General features: G+C 35.6%; 1 protein-coding gene across 2 annotated transcripts in view; it reads right to left on the bottom strand.

Annotated features, from left to right (window-relative positions):
• Window positions 1-14,432, bottom strand: part of LOC112051754 (uncharacterized) — an 81,405-nt gene that overhangs the window by 27,770 nt on the left and 39,203 nt on the right. For both annotated transcript variants that reach the window (XM_052889202.1, XM_052889201.1), the window contains 25 exons: window positions 14,205-14,326; window positions 13,851-13,943; window positions 12,932-13,090; window positions 12,078-12,288; window positions 11,247-11,471; window positions 11,072-11,152; window positions 10,160-10,281; window positions 9,769-9,861; window positions 9,533-9,691; window positions 8,732-8,945; window positions 8,448-8,500; window positions 8,174-8,329; window positions 7,485-7,625; window positions 6,749-6,856; window positions 6,575-6,664; window positions 6,157-6,279; window positions 5,959-6,077; window positions 5,480-5,609; window positions 5,053-5,204; window positions 4,604-4,733; window positions 4,224-4,363; window positions 3,538-3,700; window positions 2,866-2,958; window positions 2,376-2,450; window positions 1,777-1,936 (listed from right to left, as the gene is read on the bottom strand). In XM_052889202.1, coding sequence (XP_052745162.1) covers window positions 1,777-1,936; window positions 2,376-2,450; window positions 2,866-2,958; window positions 3,538-3,700; window positions 4,224-4,363; window positions 4,604-4,733; window positions 5,053-5,204; window positions 5,480-5,609; window positions 5,959-6,077; window positions 6,157-6,279; window positions 6,575-6,664; window positions 6,749-6,856; window positions 7,485-7,625; window positions 8,174-8,329; window positions 8,448-8,500; window positions 8,732-8,945; window positions 9,533-9,691; window positions 9,769-9,861; window positions 10,160-10,281; window positions 11,072-11,152; window positions 11,247-11,471; window positions 12,078-12,288; window positions 12,932-13,090; window positions 13,851-13,943; window positions 14,205-14,326 — 3,312 coding nt within the window. The remainder of the gene's footprint in view (window positions 1-1,776; window positions 1,937-2,375; window positions 2,451-2,865; window positions 2,959-3,537; window positions 3,701-4,223; window positions 4,364-4,603; window positions 4,734-5,052; window positions 5,205-5,479; window positions 5,610-5,958; window positions 6,078-6,156; window positions 6,280-6,574; window positions 6,665-6,748; window positions 6,857-7,484; window positions 7,626-8,173; window positions 8,330-8,447; window positions 8,501-8,731; window positions 8,946-9,532; window positions 9,692-9,768; window positions 9,862-10,159; window positions 10,282-11,071; window positions 11,153-11,246; window positions 11,472-12,077; window positions 12,289-12,931; window positions 13,091-13,850; window positions 13,944-14,204; window positions 14,327-14,432) is intronic.

The following is a 14,432-nucleotide window of genomic DNA, read 5'->3' as shown; positions in this document are numbered from 1 at the left end:
TTGCTGTACTTATTTGGAACGTAGATGCAAAAGAAAATTACAATAGATTCAGATTTTTGTAGATACTCGTATGAATATAAATCGACTCAAAACTCAGGTGCCTTACTCCTTCTCCCACTGAACAGTTTGGTTTCTTATTTAGTTTTTATTGTTTAATCTATACTAATATTATAAAGAGGTAAAATTTGTAAGTTTGTCACATTTTTTAAATGGGGTAATCTTCGGAACTACTGGTCTGATTTTAAAAATTCTTTCACCAGTAGAATGCTACATTATCGGGGAGTGCTATAGTCTATATTTTATATTGGTATCATATATATAAGCCGAGTTATCACAGTTTTTGTCATACAGGTCGGACTGAAATCCTCTTAAACAGACTTATTCGAATGCGCTGCCTTAACTATTGTGTAAAATTGAAATTAATGTATGGAGACTTTATGTATCTTTAAAAGTTCTACAAAAAAGTCCGCGACACCATATATCTATCTTCTATATATTAGCAGATATAGTACCTTTTGTGTTTTAAAAATTATTAATATTATATACTTAGGTTTACGTCATTATTTATACAACTAAACTTTAATTCTTATTAAAATATTATTTAAACACAAGGATATTATGGAGATAAGATTTGCCCTTTACAGTATGGTAATTACTTAAATAGTTTCGAAGATAATACAAAATTTCTAAAAGACGCAGAAATTCCGCTATATGACGCCCGGCGCTTTCATTTACGTAGTTCCCGTTCCCGTGTGAATATGGGGATCAAACATAGCCTATGACACTCGCAAATAACGTAGCTTTCTATTGGTAAAACAATTTTCCAAATCGGTCCAGTAGATCCAGAGATTACCTCCTACAACCACACGAACTTTACCTCTTTATATTATTAGCATAGAAGTCTCTATTTCTTTTGGTCATACCACCACTCTCGAAGGACTGGACTGATTTTGCTAAGGGTAGGAGTAAGATAGAGAAGTTACAGGGTAGGGTAGGGTAAGGGTAGGGAAGCGTAGGGGTAGTGTAGGGGTAGGGTAGGTTTAGGGCCGGGTTTAGGGTAGTGGTAGGGTAGGGGTAGAGGTAGGGTAGTGGTAGGGTAGAGGTACGGGTAGGATAGGGAAGTGGTAGGGTAGGGGTAGGATAGGCGTGAGATAGGGGTACGGGTGGGATAGGGGTAGGAAAGGGATAGGGTACGGGGAGGGTAGGGGTAGGATGGGTGTAGGGTGTAGGTAAGGTAGGGGTAGGGTAGGAGTAGGTTTGGGGTAGGGTAGGGGTAGGGTGGGGGTAGGGTAGGGTAGGGTAGGGGTAGGGTAGATGTAGGGGTTGGGTAGGGTTGGGGTAGTGGTAGGGTAGGGGTAGGGTAGGGTGAGGGTAGTAGTAAAGTTTACATAGAAATTTACGCGGACGAAGTCGCGGGCGTCCGCTAGTGTTTTTATATTGTTTGATATATAGAGTAGAATGGTTTGATAAGTTCTTTTTAATTTTTTAAAGCTTCTTAAGCATCAGCATTTTCAAGCAAGCAAGGGTTTCAGTTTGCAGCTTTGCTAGAGAACCTTAATATATTTTATATATAAATGTGAAAGGTCAACATCACAAAATCACAAAAACCGCTTGACCGAAGAGGAAATTTGGCAAGCTCATAGTTAGTAGGTGTCCGCTAAATATGGATTTTGGGATTTAGGGCTGGATTAAGATAGTCAAAGGGCGGAGAAATTCGCGGGCGTCCTCTAGTTTTATTAAAAAGACAAAGAAATAGTAACATTATTAAGATTTTACGTATAACATCACTCTGGTTGTTCAAGGCGTCGAGGCAGTCCGTATATGTGAGGGCGCAGGTCGGGCTGTCCGCTTGTAGGAACGTCAGTTGCAGCTGAATGTTTCTGTTCATCTCGCAGCATTCGTTCTTCATCTTATCTGATGGAAACGCCGCACGACCCTGGAGTGCACGGAATTAATATAACCAATGGCGTGCATAGGGTTTGTAAATAGGGAAAGTCACTGGATATATTAAACAAACAGGAAACTCTTCTTTCAGTGAATTCTTGCATATATGAAGTGCACCCCACTGAATATAACGGCACAATTATAATATTAATGAAATACTGTTAAGATCAGGATCTTTAGCCAAGTGATGTATCTCTTTCTAAAAGTGATAACGTTTCGAAAAATAAACCGATATATGGAAATGATACATTAATCGACTACGTGACAAGACTACGAGCGACATTCTTATTGACTTGTAAGTTTTAGAAGCGTTTGTAGTAAGTGAATTGATGTGTAAAATCGGCAGGAATAGAACCCATGATCTATCTGTGCTGTATCCAGACTCTTTACTATGGAATCATTGAGGCTAAGAAATTAAAAAAAATACTTACTAGTTTATTGATAGCCTCATTCAGCAATCTACATGTGTCCAGTAGTCTTCTTCTAGAGTTAGTAGGATTCGATAACTGCAACGAATTAATAAAATTATCTATCTTGAAATTATACTATTTCATTTTGTTTTAGTTGATTTTGTTAAAGAAAAACGTAAAAAATAGTATGTCGTAGAAATTGTACTACGTTCTAAGGACCATGCTCGTCTGAATTCAAAAGTATTACTTTATCTATCTAATTTACTAAACTAATAAAGGTATCCACTGAAACTTAGCGCTACAGCTTTAATGCAACTATAATGAGGGGTAATCCTTAATTGTTTTTAATTTACTTTTGTTAGCTAACTTGAAGAAAGGAAAGTATTCATAGTTAGAATAGTTCTTTATTTTCTAAATTATAATAGTTTCCTTTCTTTCTTTTTCCTTTTATACTTATTGTAAAATTTAAAATTTTCTTTGACAAATTAGGAAATTTAAAGTTTCAACTCACGTGACAAGTCGCCTCTGATGTCTTCAACAAATTATAAGTGGCTATGCTCGTTTCTTGTACAGCTTCTTCTATTCGCTTGTTTTGTACAGGATCCTGGAAAGAAATGTTTTCTCTTGTATTACTCAAATGTTTTAACATTCTTTCACATTTATCACCATCATTATTCATCATCAGCAGTAGAGTAAAACTTTTCACCAAAATCTTCACATATTTTAAGCTTTTTGGTAGAGACTTCTTACTATGATATTTGGGCGTGTTTGCCATTCTAACACATAGGTCGACCAGCAAAACCGTTTGCTGGTCGAACTATGTGCAAACCACAATCTATAGCTATTATTTTTTTATTTAGAGTGAATGTGTGAGTAGAAAGAAGTGAGAGCTGAGTTGATAATTATGACCTCCGTCTTTGATTCACAGGGGTAGGTTTAAATCTGGTCGGGGTCATACACCTCCAACTGTTCATCATATCAAATGGTGAAAGAAAAACACCGTGAGGATTACCTACACCTGAGAATTTTCATAATTCTCTACGTGTGTGAAGCCAATCCGTCTATCAACATTGGATGAGCATGGTGTCCTTACCCTTCGCATTCTGAGAGTAGACTCTTGCTCAAAAGTGAGCTAAATTGGGTTGTTAATAATGAAGATGATGATCTTATTTATAGCACTAACCTCGCCCTTGAGTCCTCTAGCTATTGCTGCTAAATGTTGAGCAGCATCGGAAGTGGCATGTAGACTCCGGGTTAGTGACTCTGGTTTATGTAAACTGAGAGCTATGGTACTTGATATAGAGTTCAATTTCTGAATTTGCTGATATAGTTTATTATTGAGTTCTCTGAAACAAACAAACAAACAGATTGCAGATTAGTTTATGTAGGTTATGTTAAGTCATTTAAGAAATAATCAATGTAATATGAATATGAAAACAATGACAGTACGTCCAATCAAAAAGAAAATATAGGATCTAAAATTAAGAAAGGTGTGCTTAGAAGAGTTGGTCACATAGAGAGGGTGAATGAAAGATGGTTAACAAAAGAGATGAATTATTAGGCTAGGGTGAATGGAAATGTTGGAAGGGGAAGCATTCTAATTCAAATTCAGGGTTTTCTAAATAAAGGCACGTCAAGACCATCCTAAACTGATGAACTTGTGTGAAAGGATTCATGAGAATGGAAGAAGGAAGACATGCAAGAATCATAGCAAGTAAATTAACCTGGTCTCTGCCTACCCTAATCTAAATGTAGAAACATAAACCTGAAGTTTTTGGAAACTTTATTTTAAAATAATATTACTACTTACTTAATTTAAACTATGAGCAGTTTTTGTAGTTTAGATGGGTTTTATTTCATTCTACTTACTTTTGAGTGCCTTTTACAGTATAGTCATTTGGAGAGAGTAAATTCTTTATATCACTTTCTCGTAACATTTGTTCGTGCGTTGAAGATTTCGAGACTCGCTTTTGAGATTGCTCAACTTCTTTGGCGAAAGATTTACATTCCTTAAAAAAGTTTGCTCCATTAGAAAATATAATTAATTTTTATGTGATATAATTAATATACAGCGCCGTTAAATATTGGCATGGCTAATTGTATGTTATTGTTATGAAGCTAAAGTTATCTCGTTACTTCGGGACGCATAAGTATCTTCAGGGCAATAATTGAAAACTGAAATGTTGCCAGTGGTTGATAAAGTACACATAAGTTAAGGGTAGGGTTTTAGATTAGCTTAAAGTGGATACCTCTAAAACTTTATCTGTCGTAACAGAAGTTTCTGGTCCATTAGCATCTTGCCACGTCGCCACACGTCGGCAGATCACAGCCGCGTGTTGTTGCAACAGATCCAGAAGTCTTTTGAGATGATCTTTAAGCCTTTAATTTGGAAGAATATAAATAAGTTTAATTCTAAAATATAAAACATTAATATCTTTTTATTGAATATTTTGCAGAAGTTCATTACAAATAGAGAATATTTGGTATATATTGCTATTATCTGCAAGTAACCGATGCATCCAATCTTCAATGTCACCTAGATCAGAAAATCGTGTTCGTGAAATCGTGAAAAGTGTGTTCATTCTGAAAGTACAGTTTCCTCAGGATTTTTAAAAATTTCCAAGCAAAGCAAATCAAATATTCCCAATTAATTTCTTTCATAATCAATTAAGATAACATAACATAGTGTAATTCTCACTTCAGTTTCTGTTTGTCAGCGCCGATTGCTTTCATCTGAGCGGCATACTTTATCAATGCTTTAGGTAGATCGTGTTCTTTTTCAGCTGCTACCACTGTAGCCAAGGCCGCCTGTGCTGCGTTCATGGCTTGCATGTTTACTGCTTTTTCAACCTTAAAATCAAAGTCAAAGTAAAAAAACAATTGTCTCATTAAGAATTGATTTACATTTCGAATCGTCAATACATTTAGTTTTTGGTTTTACTTAACTGTAAGAAAAGAATTGGTGACAAATAGCAAATTTAAAATTTAAGCCTAAGGACAAGGATTTCACCCAGGGTTTCTTTTTTCAGCCTTTACAAAGGTCTGGTTATAAAGGCTCTTGCACCACAACGTAATGTTTTATTATCTATATTGTAAATATATTTACAGAATATAAATAAACTTACTTTTACTTCAGTCTGTCCTTCAGTGGGTTTCAATATAATATCAATCTTCTTTTCCACGTCTTCTAGATTTTGCAGGCCTTCGTCTAGTGTTGCACTTTTTGCGCTCGAAATACTACTCATTGTTGCAAATCTAGTAAAAATTGCAAATAAAATGGTTAAACAAACTAATCATAAAGGCATCGAAAACTAATCAATTTACTGAAAATTTAATTAAAAAAACAGAACAAACTAAACTTATTCGCAAAAACTTATGGGCGGCCCGAAGGTTGATTCATCATTGCATTTGAATGAATTTGATTTGATCGCATTGAATCACGCTGACGACCGTTGTCGATAAATTGAGAACATGATTGCTTACGACGAATAAGGACAGAGATACTCGCTCGTATTAGCAAGTAACTTAGTAACGGTTCGTCTCTAATTTTATTTCGACTCGTTAGTCTTACTTCAGTTACCTAAAAAAATAAAAGACTTTTTACCTTAAAAGATCGCAACATTCAGCCAAAGACTGTAGTTTGTCATTGAGTGTGTTTCTTGCGTTTTCATCATTTATTTTAGATACAACTAAATTCATGTGTTTCACATGACTTTCACAATCCTACGAATCATTACAAACATGAACTATTATTATTTGCATTTTATTATTGTAACAATTAAACGTTAAACAAGTTCTTTACCTTAGCAAATTGATCTATTTTAAGCATATCATCTATGATATTTCCATCAGCTAGAGGCTCTTCTTCTAAATACAATATTTTTCTTGCATTGTCTTTTATAGTTCCACATTTGTTCTTAATGTCCTGTGAAAAAATTGTAATTCCATAAATAATATTTTATATTACAATAAAGTTAACATTCTTACTGTGAAAGCTTTTTCGGTTTGGTTACAGAAACTTCTACCATTGGCGCCCATTATGAGAAAGTTTCTCTTTCTGAAGCCCTGAACACCAGTTGATTATGCGTTTAAAAGCTCACACACCGGTTTTTTTTTATCAACGTTGCTTTTATGAACATTTAAAATGAAAAAAAAAACTATAGGATAATAATGTATTAATATTTTATCTTTCTTTTATTAATGTTGAAGATAATACTCACAATTAGAGCTTCTTTTCCGTGATCTGTTTTGATTTCATCTACTGTATTACTAAGATCATCAACACCTTTTGTAACGTCGTTGATATAGTTCTGAAAAAAGTTTTTTTTAAAGTTTCCATCAGTTTTGGATTTTAGAATAAAATGACTTGGATAGGATTAATGCAAAATGTTTACCGTTAAATCGACGACGTTGTTGTGATCTTCATTCTTGCGTAGTGACAGCAGACATATCTGTTGTAGATTCATGATAGCGTTTTCCAAATCTTGACGTTTCTTTAAGTCCTATATACATAATGATAAGTTATTGGTCTTCCAATCTATACTTATATTGTAAAGAGACATTTTTGTATTTACTTGTGTGAGTTTGTTTTTTCTATTGTAGTAACAAACTCAATAATGGGAACTACGTATAGAGGTTCTGCCAGTCCAAACTAGTATTATGAAGAGGTAAAGTTTGTGATAATCTCAGGATCTACTGAACCGATTTTTCTTTTACCTCTAGAAAGCCACATTATTTGTGAGAGTCATAGGCTGTCTTTAATTCCCGTATATTTACGAGAAGGGGAACTAAGCAGGTGAAACCAAGAGGCGTAGGCTAGTCTTGTATAAAATAGCTGCCCTTGATCATGCCATAAATTGAGAAGAATTAAATCAATTTAATTTTATTACGTTTACTTTGCAGAAGGTTTTTACTAAGTGAAAAATTCGCAGAACATTAGACAGTTTCTGAAATTTTAGTTTTTCGTCACTCAATCGAAACTCAACGACTGAACAGATCTGGATAAAATTTGATTCACAGATAGTTTAAAGTAGGTTTTATAGTTCGATATTCCCATAGAAATAGAATGTATGCGGATAGGACTGTGGAGCACGCAGTTTGTTAAAAAGGTTAAACATCAACTATACTTACCAGAGGTGCATTGCGACATTTCGCATTGGTAATATCAAAGCATTTGATAGCACCCTGCAGTTCATTTGAGAATGAAATGAGCTCATTTTGTTCGTTTGGCGAAATGTGTTTAGATTTCAACCGTGCGGAATCTGATTTCTCCTGGAAATAAATAAACTTCATATAATATTCATCGATGTGTTTCACTTTGCATAAGTGATTTAAAATTTTGTACTTTTTTCGACTATTAATTAATTCTAATCTGCGGTGAATCAGATGTAAAAGGTGGTAGACGTCCTTTTCTTTGGTTTACACAAGAGCAATTGACAAACAAACTAATAACGATGAATAATGTTTCTAGGTCATAAATGATTAATTATGCCGCTCTTTGAGATAAACCGACGAATCAGACGGACTACGACATCCAAATTTGAAAGAAAACCTCCTACGTACGTTTCTTCTCCATGGGAGGTTCAAGATGTGTTTTATAAATTGACTTCACAATTGAATTATACTTATAGAATCAAAATCTCTTAAGGAAGCTCCGGTTTTAGAATTAAACATGCGTCGAGTATTTTCTGTCGAATTCGGATGACGTGACGCGTGGACTTTTGGAAAATAACAAAATAAATTCCTATTTAAAATTAACGTAACTTATCTATAAAATAATTAACTGGTATGTTTTAACATATTATTTATGCAATACATACTAGAACAGAGGCCAGTATCTTCGAAGCTAAAGTCCTTAAAGGATTATCTTCAACGGTGAGTCTTTCTGTAGCCTTGTTTTGTTCCGCCGTGTTTGCTTCTTTAACATTCTTTTGTATGTCTTCAAGGATTCTATCAATATTTTCATCAGGTGATTTCTGCAAATGAAAATATTTTTCTTGTAACTACTATTTTATCATGAAATCAAATATCAAAGCTCTAACATTATGAATGTTTCAATTGATTTTTAAATAAGAAACATCAATCAACTCTTACCTTTGGTTCAGTATTAAAGCATTTTTGTTGTTGGACTTCCATTGCGACTTCCTCTGCAAAAGTGAAATATATTTTTTTATTAAAAATAATAAAATAATATAATCAATACTTTTGAAATATATGTATATCGATTTTGTTATTAATATAGCAGATAAGCAGCGATAAGAATTTATTAATATTATAATAAAAAAGGCCTTGCAATGGAACTGTTAAAAACATAACCCTTCTTGCAATCGGCTAAACAGGCAAATAATGTTGGTGATAAATGTGTATATAAACATTACCTGTATCGTCTTGGCAAGTTGTTTTCAGCTTATGTAGCTCAGTGAGCAACAAACGCACATCTCTACGCAGCTGATCGCCAATCTCTTTATGCTCAGCGCGTTGAGCTATCGGCATCCAGTGCTCCTGGAGATCTAGAGTATGCTCTGTTAGTATATTAGCTGATGACACCAGGGCTGCTTGACAGTTCTTCTGGTTAATGGAAGATGATGTTATCTGTAAATAAAAAATGCTCAAAATTAAAAATAAAAGGTATCTAGTGCTGGGAAAAAAGAGATATTTCTTTATATGGGATATTTCGCTCGAAAGCCCTTGTTCTTCCCTCGATGTTCTAAGCTTCCTTGGTAATCTATCCCTTCCCCTTTTGGGGATAAGACCTAATGGGCCAGATGTATACATGATTGAATAAACGAAGTCCTGAGCACAATTCAGCAACAACTTCGTACTCTATGTATTTTTTGATCCGTCAATGATTCTTTTCGTTGATGTAGTGTTTGTGTTTACTAAATAGATACCTTTATACATGGTATCTTGTACACTGGTAGTGGGTGTAAGCGGGTAGTCTGTCCAAAGATTACAATGTATTTGAGTCTGTCAGTGTCATTGGTCGAGGGCGGACGTGCGCTGCTTCCGAAACGAGTGTAGGGATGGATCACTGATATGCTTCTATTACAGTAAGGATAAGGGTCCTTACAATTGGTTTGTTGTATTCTTATTTTTTATCCAGATTCAATATGCATGCAATATCTTTTGGAGCTAAATCCTTAGTCTTATACCTCATACCTGAATGACTGAATGAATACCTGAGCGTTATTCAGCAACACTTCAGCAGCGTTGGCCACCTTGGCGCCGCACGTGTCGAGCTGGTCCCCCCTCCCCCTCTCCATCCTCTGCACCAGACGGGACACCCTGGACAGCATCAGCGATGTCCATTCACAGGCAGATCGCGACATATCTAGTATCTGTAAGTGGAAGGAAAGTTAGTTTATAGGAAAATTAAAAAAGTTAACTGTAACTTAATTTATTTAGTGAAACTCACCTTCTTTTCTTTATTTGGATAAGAGCGAGGGCTGATGATGTAGCGCAACTTGCGCGAAGTTTGAGAATATTGAGAAGCGACACTGTTGAGTTCCTGCAAATAAAGATATTATAAATCACGATATTAAGGATTATTGCTAAATCGTGAAAATAATCTTTAAGACATACAGTACATGTGCAGACTCTTGGAACCAGTTATTTTAAAATAAATACTATAAATAATAATAATTTAATTTTTTTTTTAAATATATAATAGAAAAACTTGCAATCAATGACATTAAAAATCACAGTACATACAAGTCATTGTCCAAGGATGACATTAGTAGCAGCCAAAGCTTCCAAAATTTAACCCACAAAATACTAACAAGACAAAGATACAGTTTGCAACAAACCTTTACGTTACATTTCTCCACACTGTCGCACACCGCCTGGGCAGCTGTGTACAAAGCCTTTGCCTCCTCGAATAGTATCTCGCGAGATTCGTCGTCAACGTTTCTCTGGAGTGCTAACATTTCTGCAATAATACCAATAGATAGTTCAGCGATTACAGCCGTCTACTGTTGATGATTTGATTGATGTTTGTTACTTTTTAAGCAGAAACTACTAAATGAATTTGACTGAAAATTCTGATAGAGATAGATTATATCATGGATTAACGCAAATACCGAATATCTAAACCCATAGTTTTCGCGGTATTTGTGAAAAAAATGAATTTCCGGCAAAATCCAAGACATCATTATTTGTAACTGTATATGCGAATTGAGATCAAGTTTTTAGTTAGAAACTTGGGTCGGGTCATTGAAATGCTGATGATGATGGTTTTTTTTTTACTCTTTACAAGTTTACCCTTGACTACAATCTCACCTGATGGTAAGCGATGATGCAGTCTAAGATGGAAGCGGGCTAATTTGTTAGGAGGAGGATGAAAATCCACACACCATCGCTTGGCGGTACGTCTTTGCCGGTAGGGTGGTAACTAGCCACGGCCGAAGCCTCCCACCAGCCAGACCTGGACAAATTAAGAAAATCTCAGTCTGCCCAGCCGGGGATCGAACCCAGGACCTCCGTCTTGTAAATCCACCTCGCATACCACTGCGCCACGGAGGCCGTAAAATGAATATAACTAAATTATAGAATTTATTTAATATAATATCATGAGATAATTTCTGAATATTGCAGAAGTGTTCGTTAAGTGTAAATTACACCTAATTATGTTATGATTTTATATTTATTTTTATCTTATTCAAGTATAATATGAATCCAGTTATAAGAAAATGAAACTTAACGGAAACGTTTATTTTTACCTTTGATAATTTCTGGAGTAGTATTTGATATGACGTCCATACGTTGCTCAACCTTTTTAACATTATCTGGATTTTTAAGATCTGTAAATGTGTATTAGAGACAGTTAATCATTAATCTAAATATAATTGTCTAATCGTTTAAGGTTATTAAGACATTTAGTAAAGCAAATCTTACCTAACATAGCTTGTAGGAGTAATGCCATGGACTCATTCAGGTTTCCTATTTTGTGTGATATTTGCTCTCTCTGTTCCATTACAGATTTTATAACGGCACCAGGTTTATCTAAATCATGAGCCGATAGCTCAAAGAAATTGTCTTCCAAGAAATACTTTTCTGCTTCTTTTAGACTATCTCTAGCAGGTTCTACATTTATGTGGGTAGGAGCTACCACTTCATCATCTGAAACAAATCGATACTGTTATAATTGCTAAAATATTACAAGAACTGTACATTTGATTGTATCGTAAGTCTATGTGGCTCGAGATCACGACATCCTAAGTTCATATTGGATAGAAGCAGGCGTTACTTTGCGGAAGTTCATCATGATTATATAATGATTTATTTATTTTGCTATCATCCGCGAAAATTCGGCGAACCCATGCGACAACGTCACCCAGGTCCGACAAAAGACTCTACAACGTGCAATTGCACGTTGTAGAGTCAACATCTCCTGAGGATGCTCCGGTTTCGGGGTGAAACGTACGTAGAGAGTATTTTGTCGGACCTGGGTGACGTTGTCGCATGGGTTCGCCGAATTTTCGCGGATGATAGCAAAATAAATAAATCATTATATAATCCTAAGTTCAATTCGCGGGTCTGGCTATAAGTATACTGTGCTTTTCTAAAAATAATCAATAAAAATTCTCAGCTCAGTGTTGTGAAGTTGATGGTGGTACAGTCCCGTGCCTCGGTAAAGACTTAAAAACATGTTTAATGGTATGGTATTCTGTGTACCTTAATCCAAATTTTTATCTATCATTAAAATATAAGCTTCCAATTTCATACCAGTATCTCGACATGCTTTTCTCAGTTTATCCAAAATTGTATGAACAATTTGAAGATTCTGTTCCAGTTGGTCACCGGTTTGTCGAAGTTGCGGCGCTTGCACCACTGGCTTCCATACACCCTTCAATTGTTCAGAGAGCTTAGACAGCTCATCTGCTGATGATATGAGAGATTCCTGGCAGTTCGCGTCGCTTATAGTTGGCGCCAATATCTGTGGAAGATGTTAAATCTAAATATCATATACTAGCGGAGAATACCCCTACATTAGCACAAACTTTACTTCTTTATAATCTAAATGTATGAAAAACGAAATCTTGAAAACCGCTTGAGATGAAATTTGGCAGGGAGGTAGTTTATAGTTAGTAGACATCCGCTAAGAACGAATTTTGCGATATTGCTGAATTAATGAGGTCTAAGGGCAGAAAAAATCGCAGGCGTTTGCTAGTATTAGTAGTTAGTAGACTCAGAAGTGGATTACAAAAATAAAAAAGCCAATGTCGAACAAAGGTCTCATTCACAATATTTGTCAGGACAACTTCATAAAATCAAAATGTAACCAAAACAAACTCTTAAATAGAACAGAATGACCTTGAGCGGAGTCACGGACTTGTGACCGTTGTATGTAGGGTTAAGGACGTCCTTCTCTATCCCTCTCTAACTTCCTTCTTTTTATGCAAAGTCGCGCCACCTAGCGTCAGCATGACGACCTCGGCAACACGAGATCGAGCGACGTCATATCTGTCTCAGACTACTATTTCTTTCAATAGATTAACAAAAACAGCAAAAGAAATTCGCGCACTACAAAAAGTATCGCTCTGTATACGCGTTGATGTAGAAGACAACTTCAACATTACCTCAGCTGTCTTTTGCAGTATTTTAGAAGACTTAACAACTAGAACTCTGGAGTCGTGTAACTGCTTGCCGGTATCTCCTCCCACTTTGTCGGCTAGTTGGTGCACGGCCGACATCATCAGAGAGGTCTGTTCGGATGCTTCTCTTGATAGGTCCAATATCTGAAATTATTATTGAAGTTAAACTTGAAAGCATGGGAAATGGCTATGTGGTATCGGATCACAAGCTCCTGAGTTGGGCTATGGGGTGTGTATTTATTGTAAAAATAAAATGAAGTTTAAGCTCTCATGAGTTGGGAAGTTGTTGGTGTAACACCCTGTGCTTCGGAGAACAAGAAGTTAAGCCTTCATCACCCTAAGCGTTTCCACCACAATCCGTATTGGAGCAGCGTATTGCGTCTAAGCTATATAGCTCCTCTTCTATAAAAAGGGAGACTTGGCCTTGTAGTTGGCTGTTAAATTAAGCAGATTATGATGATGTAACATCATATACAGCAACAGCCTATACAGCATTGCAGGTTTTTCGTAGGGATTAAAAAATCCTGAGCCGCCTACAGCTGATGACTTCTTGTGGGTATGATGTCGTTAGTCCTACACCTAGTGTAGTAGTCGTCAGTCACTAGGTGGACTGACGACATCAACGGCGACCGTGGTTCTGTCAACCAGTACTGCTATTTTCGGTCTGGAGTCCCTATTCTAACACCTTGGGACCCCTACTTCGATCGGTGCGCCGCCCATGCCACTTTAGCTTGGCGACTCTTTCACCTATTTAGGTAACTTTAGTTCTTCTCGGATCTCGATCACGTAGAGATACTCTGAATATAGCTTACACTATCGCTCACTGACTGACTTTCAATGAATTTGTCTGCTTCATTCTTATGTTTTAGTTACTAGCTTTTCAATTATCACGTTAAATAATTACCTGATTTTCTTTTCTTGTATTCGAAGTGGGACTAAAAATGTAACTCAATCGACCTACAGACTTTGCACATCTGAACGCTGCTTCTTTTAGCTCCTGAAATTTAATATACATACGTTGTTTGAAATAGAAAATAAAATAAGACCTATGGACTGATTTATATTATTATTATATTTATCCTAACTATTTGTAATGTTTTTCTGCTGATAATTACCATTTCCAAATACATAAATATAGTATGACACTCAAGAAAGGACAACAGGTGGGCTACAGATATTAAGGCTTGATGTCCAAAATATATCATTTAAATGATGTTTGAGTTTTTTTATTTGTATTAATTATGCGAACAAGTCTTACCTTAGAATTATTATCTTCAACGTGTCTACAAATTTGTCGGGTCGTTACAACAACGTCATTAAGATTTTCATCAATAATCTTCCAAGAGTTTTGATCGATGTCAGTTTTAATTGATTTCACATCTGTAAATAATTGAATTATTTATTTATTTATTGAGGCTTGAGAGATTTTCACTTTATTCAGTTGCTTTTCATTTTAGTTTATTACATAAAAATGGTTCTGTTATTA

The sequence above is a fragment of the Bicyclus anynana genome, chromosome 25, assembly GCF_947172395.1.
Source record: "Bicyclus anynana chromosome 25, ilBicAnyn1.1, whole genome shotgun sequence".
Classification (NCBI taxonomy): Eukaryota; Metazoa; Arthropoda; class Insecta; order Lepidoptera; family Nymphalidae; genus Bicyclus; species Bicyclus anynana.
This window is presented reverse-complemented; position numbering and strand designations above follow the sequence as displayed.